The 10,044-nt window shown below is 52.1% G+C and overlaps 1 protein-coding gene across 9 annotated transcripts in view; it reads right to left on the minus strand.

The window, feature by feature from the left end:
- SH3PXD2A (SH3 and PX domains 2A) overlaps positions 1-10,044 on the minus strand; it is a 243,574-nt gene that overhangs the window by 110,085 nt on the left and 123,445 nt on the right. For all 9 annotated transcript variants that reach the window (XR_005793634.1, XM_040486336.1, XM_040486337.1 and 6 more), the window contains one exon: positions 2,111-2,202. Coding sequence is in view for 8 of the 9 variants with exons in the window: in XM_040486336.1 (XP_040342270.1) it covers positions 2,111-2,202 (92 nt within the window). In the remaining variant the exon portion in view is untranslated. The remainder of the gene's footprint in view (positions 1-2,110; positions 2,203-10,044) is intronic.

The raw sequence follows: 10,044 nt of genomic DNA on the forward strand, positions 1-10,044 counted from the left end.
TGCTACTTCACCCACCAGCAACGATCCCTCTGCCCTCCTGTGGGCACACAATCACATGTGTCTCCAATGACAACCACCTAGGGAGGGGCATCTCTTCTCTCCCCATGGAAGGACAGAGAACAGAAAAGGAAGGAGAGACTCTGTGAGACCATCACAGCAGGGGAGCAGCAGGGCCAGATAGACCAGGGACACTGCTGGCGCCTCAGGAGACTTCCTGTCCTGGGAGAGTGAGGAGGGCTGGGGCAGGAGCACAGAGAGGGGAGGACAGAGAGGAGCACTGAGAGGAGTCAGGACCATGGTCCCCCTGGCCCCTTCTAAACCAAGGAGGCAGGTGGGAAGGGTGGAAAGAGTACAGGCCTCTGTTTGAACCAGAAAAACCTGGGTTCAAGTTCAGGTTCCTGCTGTGAGTCTCTGTTTCCTCATCTGTAATGTGGGGATGAGAATATATAAACCCTTATGAGCCTGACATATAGTAGGTACGGTGAGAGCGATGCTTCTCCCTCTGGTGAGAACACACATTTCTGTCTCATTTTGTCATTTACAAAGCTCTTGCCCAGCCCTCATGTCATCTGAGTTTTACTGATGAGAAAAATGGGGCTCGGGGAAGCCATATGAATGAGCTGCCTTGCAGTTGTGTGGCTAGGAAGCAGCAGAGTTGGGGTGTGAACTCAACACTGTACATCCTATTCCCTGTAGCTTTCAAGCAGTCTACCCTGTGAACAAGTCACCGATGAGTTTCTGATGGATTGTACCATTTGCTTGTTTCTTAAGCCCACGGCAGCCATCAGGAAGGTGGGTTTTGTTGGGCCAAGCCTCTGGGCTGGGTGGCTTTTTCGCCCCCAAAAGGGCCTAGGCCATTTTAGGCTCTTGGTCTTATAGTATGACTGAAAAGAGAAGGGCCCCTTTAGGCAAGACTGCCATGTGTGGGTGTGCAGGCTGTGCGCTTTACAACCTCCATGGGTGCCACTCACAGAAAATGCAGTAAGTAGTGCCCCTGGAGCCATGTGACACACACCCTTGTCTTCAGGCTTCCCCTCCCCATCACCAGATGGCCTCCTGCCTCTTCCCACCTGTCCCAGATCATTCCTCCATACCTTTCTTTCCTTTCCCTCTGTTGTACCCACCCCATCTGCCTCTCTGCCACTCATCCTGGTACTTTAAGATTTTAGGGGAAAAAAGCTATTGAACGAAGGGATCTCTCAGCACTCCCTTTGGTCCTCTCCCCACCCTCTCCCCTGGCCAATATTTTCCCTGCTTGCCCTCTTCTGCTCATCTGCTCCTGGGCGGAAACCAGATTTCTCTCTCTACTGAGAACCTACTCTGGTGAGGATCTGTTCTGAGCAAGAGAGCGTGGCCATCACAATGGAGTCTGGTCATGTATGTGAGAAGCTAGCATGACTGGGTGGGTCATCTTAAACACCAGACCCAGAGCAACCTGATTCCAGAGAGAAGAGAGGGAGATCTGCTTGGTTCCCCATTCCTCTCTAAATATGGAAATACCAGCCAGCACTGGGCCACTAGGAATCCAAGAGTTGGGTTCAAGCCTCCTGCCTGTCACATCCACAACCAGCTGTGTGACTTTGGGAAAATCACCTAACCTCACTGGGCCTCAGTTTCCTTCTCTGTAAACGTGACTACTAATGTCTATCACAAACTAGCCCAAGAGTTATTCAGCGGGTGAGTTTTCAGCCTGGGCAGCACATGCCTCCCCCCGCCCCCTCTGAAGGCCTACATTTCATTTGGGAGCTTGGAAGCATCAATAATTAAGAGCAATGACTGCTAACCCTGGGCATCTGAACAGAGGGTCCATTATATTTTCTTTGATCTCATCTGCTCCTTACAGTAACCTGTGAGCTAGAGTTTGCAGGAAAACCTGCTCCCCAAATGCAGAGACAGCCCCACCTGTCAGCTCTGGGGTAAAGGGAAATGAGGAGCAAGCTTGGGCAACAGGGAACAATGGTCTTCATACCTTTGGCCCATCTCTCCCCGGCCTGGTTGGCCTTGCCAGCTCCCCCTTTCCTTGTGTGCCCACATCCTGAGCCTCTCCAGCCTGCCCTCAGCTTTAGCCCACACCTCAAAGTACACAGGAGATGACTGAGCTACCACTTACTCTTTTGGGGGGTTGACATCCTCTGGTCGGGCCTCAAAGAACCGAAAGACTTCATCACACTGTGAAATGTGGGGAGGCAGTCGGACAAGTGCCTGTGGAAAGATAGGAAGAAAGGGCATTAGGCCTGATGAAAGTCAAAAGCAGGGTCAATTCAGTCTGACGGTGACGGCACAGGCTCCAGGCCTGTGCCGTGGAAGACACCGTCATGCAGCCAGCCACCCAACCAGACGACTCATGAGCGACTGAACTAATCAGCTAACATGAAACAACTCTTCATCCATCCCATCAACTAGCCAACCAGCCAGTTAATCCACTAACCAACTAGTCAATAAAAATAATCAGCCAACCCCAATTAATCTATCAACCATCCAGTCAACAATTCGACCAACCAACCATTCAACTAGCCAGTTCACCAACTAAACAACCAGCCAACCAAGCAAATCACAATGAGCATTGAGCCCTAGGTCTCGGAGCCCTCGGAAGCCAGTCATTCGGCACGAACCCTGGAAGGATTCCCTCCTGCCCAGAGAGTCAGTCCAAGATCCTTAGCCTGACAACCCAAGGGCTTATTCTACCAGCCTCATCTCCCACCAGTCACATTCTGGACACAGCTGCTAGTCACAGCCCCTAAATACTGACTGCACAATTAATTATTTCATGACAAGCGGATAATTTTACCAATCACAACAGGGTGCTATGACAGAATCTGATAGGACCCAGGAAGATTAGCAGAGAGGAGGGGGGGCGGTTTCAGGAAAGACTCTGAAGCTGAGTTCTGAAGGATGGGTAAGAATTAACTGGTCAAGTGAGGGTGGTGAGACCAAGCATAGTGGCTCCGTGGGGCCTGAGCGCACTAAACGAGGGGAGAGGGACCACCAGTCTGGTCCAGCAGGGCTTTGTTTAGGATGCCTGGCAGAGTGGTATGAGCTGAAGGGGTTGGAAAGGCTTCTTAGAAGAGTGGCCATGAGCTAGCGAAGAGGTATGTGCAGTATTTGGACAGGCAGAGAGGAGAAGGCAGCCACCGTACAGGGGTAAGTGTCCAGGTAGGGGCATGCACCAGCTGTGAGCCTGTCACCCCAACAGGGCTGAGAGTCTGCTGCTGGAAAGTGAGGAGTCACAGTCAGAGGTGATCAGAGTTCCTGTTGCACACCAGACCAGCACATACTGCGTACCTTGCAGCCTGGGGCACCCGGGACCCCTGACCTGCCCCAGTCCAACGTGGAGGCCGCGGGGGAGCATGAGACAGGTGAAGCCCTGCTCCTGGCTACTCGATTCAGTATGTAGAGAAGACACTGGAACGATTCTTTAGCACAAACAGATGGGAGAGGTTGCTCCCAAGGCAGGGCTGAGGGACAGGGCCAAGGGAACTCTGGGATAGAGCCAGGAGAAGGGAGAAGAAAACTTGGGATGGTGTTATTGCAAAGCATTCAAGTGTGGCATCGAGCAGTAGGCATCCCAGCATGACGGCCCTTTTTGATATCATATCCACACCTGGGCAAGATGAGACAAGACCTGACTGTAACACTCTGCAACTCACAGCTGTTCTTTCTAGAGGCCAGGGCTTTCCAAGGGTCTCTAACAGATCACACGCCCATGAGCAGCCAGGAAATAGGAAAGAAGGGAAATTAACATGTAATGGGCAACTGCGATGCTTCAGGCACCGTCCTAAGTCCCTTGACTCCAATTATCCAACAAACAGAGAGGGCCTTTCAGTGCGTGCCTGACATGGGGCTGTGTCCGGTGTCACAGGGATGAGCCAGACACAGCTTCTGCCCTTGCAAGAGCATGTCTGACGAGGTGTCACTCCATTTTGTTCCGGAGGTGGACATCACTGCCTTTGTTTATGACGGGGACACTGAGACTATTCTGCTAAAGTGCAGAATGAAGCCCTGTGCTCAGGAGGTAGAATCAGTGCAAGTTGCCCCAAAGTGTTCAGGTTTTCATTTCAAATACGTGGCATGTGCTGTTTTCTCCCCCAGGAAGGGTAGAGGGAAAGGGAAAAGATAAACTGAGGAAGGCGAGAGAAAGAAAAAGAGAGACAGAGACAGAGAGATGCAGGGAGAGAGACAAGAGACAGAGACAGATGGAGAGACAGACATACAGAGACATAGGGAGACTGATACGGAGAGACAGAGACAGAAAGAGACGGGGCGGGGGGGGGGGTGGGGGATCAGGCCTGTGCACAGCAAGGGCTCCTGGCAGGAGAACTTAAGGGCTGGGCTGGGCAGGGGGGAAATCATTACCAGGGACCCAGGCTGTGTGCACGCTCGCTGCCAGGGTGACCTCCCTGAAAGGAATAGGGAAGGGAGCCAGGGCTGGCTTCCAGCGGGCCCGGAGCGCCAGCACCCTCCCAGCTCAGCACGCTGCCACCCGCCCCCGGCGCAGCCCCTGGCCAGCCACGGCTCGCGCCGCCCCAGCAGCGAACACAGGGGCTCTTCATGCCGACAGAGACCAGCATTCCGGGGCCAGAGGACGTGTGGGCCGTGAGGGCTTCAGACAAAGAGGCCTTTTGGTCGAACCACCATGGCATCTTGACTGAACAGAGAGCCCCGAAGGGAGCTGCATGGAGGGCTCATCCTGATTGCAGGCAGACAAGAGGCTCCCAGCTCAGCCCAGCTTCCATCAGCCCTGCCGCCAAGCCCAGATCTGCCAAAATTATCTGGCAAGAGAGCTAGGTGCTGAGCAGTCTGGCCCCCGAGGCCTGGGCTGCCAATCACTGCCAGAGCCGGGAAACCCCCAAATCCAGCCATTCTGAGAGGAGCAGGTGGGGGCCATACATGGGTATTTTCAAGGGCACCACCCAGGCCATTGAAATGCCAATACCATTGGGCATTCAGGATTTATGCTATGGGTGGTTAAGTCAGGGCCTCAGGGCCACCCAGACATGGGTTTGAGTCCTGGCTCTACCATTCATGGGCTGTGTGGTGCTGAATGCGTTACTGGCCTCTCTGAGCTCAGTACAATGGGTATGACATGGCACCTATTTGTTAGGAGGCTAGGTGAGATTGTAACTAGGAGGAGCCTAGCACAGTGCCTGGCACTGAGTAAACACTCCGTAAATTTTAGTTGTTGTACTGTTGTCTTTGCTGCTATGTTCTCTAGATGAATGGAGTGATGCATACTAGAAACAACACTGGAATGGGAGTCAGAGACCTCAATTCTAATTCCAATCCTGCCCTTATATACTTGCCCATGACCTTGGGCAGCTCACCTCACCTCTCTGGTTGTCATTTCTTCTAGGATAAAGCAGACTAACTCTGGAATCTCAAACTATCTCAAGGAAAACCTGTTGGGTGAGGTAAAGTGATTCTGTGGGTACAAGTGAAATCGTGCCTTGTAGATGGCCCACCTTGGTCTTAGAGATCACCATGTTCATTAGTATAGCAAAGGCTCTGAGAAGTCCTGCAGGGAAGAAACCTGTAGAGCTTTGTTCAGATCAGCATTTACTGATAATCATGGCATGCTGAAGGATTGGCTCATGTAATCATCACATTAACTCTAAGAGATGGGTATGACTATGATTTCAATTTTAAGGAGAAGCAACTAAAGCACAGAGGTTAAGTGATTTCTCAAGGCTGCACAGCCAGTAAGTAGCAGAATTTTCAATTGGGCCGTCTGAGTCCAGAGCCTGTGCTCTGTCCGGATCTAGTACTGCCTCCTGCACTACCCACGGGTTTCTGACCGTGGAGCAGGTCCTCCAACGATTCCTACTGACAGCCCATCAAACACAGCTGGGACAAATCCAGGCTACAGACATTCTGAAGTTTCTTCCATCTCTAACAGTCTGTGGCTCCAGCACTACAAACAGCACCATTAATAGTGAATTCGGTGTCTGACCTATCATTCTATGCGACTGAGCCTTTCTTGTTTTTTTTAATTTTTTGTAAATTTTTAAAAAGTTTTTTAATGTATATTTTTGAGAGAGAGAGAGAGAGAGAGAGAGCAAGTGGAAGAGGGGCAGAGAGAGAGAGACAGAATCTGAAGCAGGCTCTAGGCTCCAAGCTGTCAGCACAGAGCCTGATGAGGGGCTCAAACCCATGAACTGTGAGATCATGACCTGAGCTGAGGTCAGATGCTTAACTGACTGAGCCACCCAGGTGCCCCTAAAGTTTTTTTTAATGTTTATTTATTTATTTTGTGTGTGTGTGTGTGAGAGACAGAGACAGAGACAGAGACAGAGAGACAGAGACAGAGAAAGAGCGCACACATGAGCAGGAGTAGGGACAGAGAGAGAGGGAAACAGAATTTGAGGTAGGCTCCAGGCTCTGAGCTGTCAGCACAGAGCCTGACACGGGGCTCGAACTCACAAACTGCGAGATTGTGACCTGAGCCGGAGTTGGACGCTTAACTGACTGAGCCACCCAGGTGCCCCCTGACTGAGCCTTTCTAATAGGACTCTGATTCAGGTTAGGTGGGAAGAGCTGGAATGAGTATGACCTCATAGCCCTCGGCACCCAGGGAGGGGACAGTGCCCTGTGGGGCTGCTTAGAGTATGCAGGCCCCTGTCCAATGTCGGTTGAGCTGAAATCAGTCCCTTTTTGACCTTGCCATCCTGTAGTCCAGGGGGTCCGTGAACTAGCTGAGAGCAGATATGGAGAAACAAGGCAACGGAAGGAGTCAAGGGCAGGGGGTGCCTAGGAATGGGGGAGACCAGTGAAGACGTGAAGAGCCACCCAGGTGTGCCACCAGCCCGTCCCTCCAGTGCCTCCCTTCCCCAGTCCTAAACTGCCCTGAGGTCTCCAGCTCCTGGCCTGTCCCGACCATTTTCTGGGAGCCAGTGACCTGGGCCACCATTTGGTACCATGTCATCATTCTAGAAGACACGGATTCAGATAAGGGAGAGGGTGGCTGCACTGCATGCCTCTGAGACCTCTACCCAGATGCTGCGGCCACAAGCCTGGTTTTTCAAGTGCAGTGGCATGGGAGGGGGCCCCAGGCAGACTGAGCTCAGACCCGCTTTGAAATGACCCAATGACTCCCTTCCATGAAGCTTGCCACTCTGGGTAATGTCTGCCCAAGGACAAAAAACAAACTTCTGCATTTGGCAAAACAACTGTGGATGCCCTGCTATTTCCATGGGATCAAACATTTTCCTCTTTTTAGGAGCATCATTTTGATTTCTTTTTTTAATTTCAGAGAGAGAGTGTATGAGCAGGGCAGAGGGGTAGAGGGAGAGAAGGAGAGCATCTTAAGCTCAGCGTGGAGCCTGACGCCTGAGAGTGGAGCCTGATGCAGGGATCAATCTCATAACCGTGAGATCATGACCTGAGTCAAAATCAAGAGTTGGACACTTAACTGACTGAGCCACCCAGGTGCCCCGGGGCATCATTTGATTTCTAATCAATGTAAATCTTCTGGGTAAAAGCCCAGGGACTTAGGGTCGGGTGGGGGTGTGACACAGGGGGCTGGAGTCCTGCCCATCTGGCCACACGCCCACTCTCTGCCCCCATCCCCACCGCTGGGCTGCCTCTAGCCTGCCTGGAATGTTCCTCCTGGATCCCTGTCTAGGAAGCTGGGAGCTCATAGAACTTCTCTGAATCAAACGCAGGAGTTCTCTTTTTGAAGGATGTAGCCGCAAATCCTTCTAAAATGGAAACAGCATCTAATTCGTAGCATTTAAGCCATTTCACAAGGGATCCTAGTACATTGGGGCTTCGGGGACATGTCACCGTCCTCACAGGTTTCCTCTGCTTGTGTGTGATCCTTGCATTTTATCATCAGATACTGGCTGGACACCCACATGAAGCCAGGCTTCCTGCTTGTTACTGAAGACACAAAGATAACAGATGTGGCCCTCCAGCTGCTCCCGGTCCAGAGAAGGTGGACACACAGAAATCACCCTCCTACAGAGGATAGGTGTGCTACATGGAAGCAGGCACAGAGTTTTCTGGGGAGTGGAACAGCAAGGGTGGTTGGCTTTCCCTGGGGAGTCAGGAGGCTTCTAGGAGGGGCATCATGGGAGCTGAATGTATCTGCAGGAAAAGGACTAGCAAGGCCTGGGCGTGGCAGCCTAAGGGACTCTGGCTAGTTGGGAACGGCTGCACCTCTGGCGGACTGGCCTGCAGAGCCTTGAGGAGAGTCAGGTGCTGAGGCCTGAGCAGCACTTAGAACGAGCCCACAGAGGGCCCAGCCAAGCGCCCAGAGGTTTTTGTGGGCAATGGGGCTCCCCTGAGGGTCTTCAAGGAGAAAGGGACATAATCAGCTTTATCCCAGGCTGGAAATGCTTTGCCTGGGTCTATCTGGGCCTGTGGAGATGGAGATATTCTACCAGTTGGGTTCCCCCAGAGTACCAGCCCACGTGGGAGGCAGGAACAGATCAATCTTCGCTCTCTGCCTCCGTGTCCCCATCAGCAACACTCCTGACCCAGGCTAGCCCTTAGAATGGGGCCCATAAGAACAAAGTCTCCCTGTATCTAGGACTGACTATACCAGGAAGTCTCGGTGCTTCTTAAAGGCATATGTTTTGGTTGGGACATGAACCTTCCTCTTTATTAATTAAGGTGAGAGCCAATGATGGGCCAGGCATGGTGGGAGGGAGATGCCTGGGACTAAGAACTACGTCCCAGAAATAGCCTCAGTTTTCAAATCTGGGAAGCGGGAATAAAAATGAATGAGTCTGATAGATGTGGAGGATCACGTGGAGAGATCTTTACCTCTTCAGGGGAGATCCTGCCTTGTCCCCCTCCCCCAGTCTGACTACAACCAACGCTTCATCCCTCCCACAAAGAAAACCATTGATCCTGAAAACAAGTCTATCTTGGACGGCGGAATAATAGAAGCAATCTCAGCTTTTTGGGCAGCAAAAAAAAATTCTAGTTGCACCCACCAGGAAATGGAGACTTGTATAAACGTCATTACCATGGCAAAGGGTGAGTTGATCATTCTCAAACACTCTCTCTCTCTGCCCCCCACCCCACCCCCTGCCCTGGGATATTTATTTTATCCCCTAGACAAACACTGCAAACATGTATTTCACACGCAGGAATGGGGTAAATGGAGTCACTTATAAAACTGTTAGTCGGAGCTCCTAAAGTATAGCTCTCGCTTGTTAGTGAGATGAAAGTCTTCGACGTTTTGAGGCCACAGAATCATTAAATATTAACCGCATAACCATGTTGCCCATTAAATTAATTTATGGAGCTAAAGAAATGCCTTTGGAACCCCTCTTGATAGACACCCAGCCCTCAAGTGCCACATAAAACAATCACCCGACTGGTGCTCGGTCAATTTTCCGTGACGCTCATCCAATCTGCCCCATATATGTTTAAAATTAACACTGAGATTTGGGCTGTGAAACCACCATTGGGCAGAGGGACTGGCTGGCCGGCGAGGGCAGGGAGCCTGAAGTCTGGGGAGGTCTACTGCGCGGTCAGACTTTCCGCGTCTGAGTCCTGGCACAGGAGCTGGCTGCTCTGTGCACAGAGCCAGCTTCACAGTTTTGGGTGCATCTGAATGCCCAGCAAATCCCAGACTGGGAGCCCGCGTTGGCCAGCAGTCCGAGGAAGATGCTGCCCAGCCAAGCAAAGCTGCATATGGAAACTGGAAACAAAAATCCCAGAGGTTCCCAGCAGTGTGTCCAGGGACAGACATGAACGAGGGAACGGCTGGCCATGCAGCAGACCATGGCACTGACCATGGAATTCATGGTGGGGGCCAGTGATGAGGAGTGACACTCGGATCCTGAGTGGCCACAGATTGGACAATCGGGAGGCAGAGCTGTGAAGCACGATGCTGGGTGGCAGTGGCCATGGACCGTTGCTGGCTTATCTATCCCTAATGATGATTCCAAGGTCATTCCCAGGTCTCAGACAATCATATGACAGGCCCCAGCTTTCTAGTTCCGAAGAATTAAAGGCCACTTCTGCACTGCCCTCCCCCCGCCCGCGTGCGCCCCGCGGCGGGGGGGGGGGGGGGGGGGGGGGGGGGGGGGGGGG

The sequence above is a fragment of the Herpailurus yagouaroundi genome, unplaced genomic scaffold (genome assembly GCF_014898765.1).
Source record: "Herpailurus yagouaroundi ecotype Mexico unplaced genomic scaffold, PumYag 163, whole genome shotgun sequence".
Classification (NCBI taxonomy): Eukaryota; Metazoa; Chordata; class Mammalia; order Carnivora; family Felidae; genus Herpailurus; species Herpailurus yagouaroundi.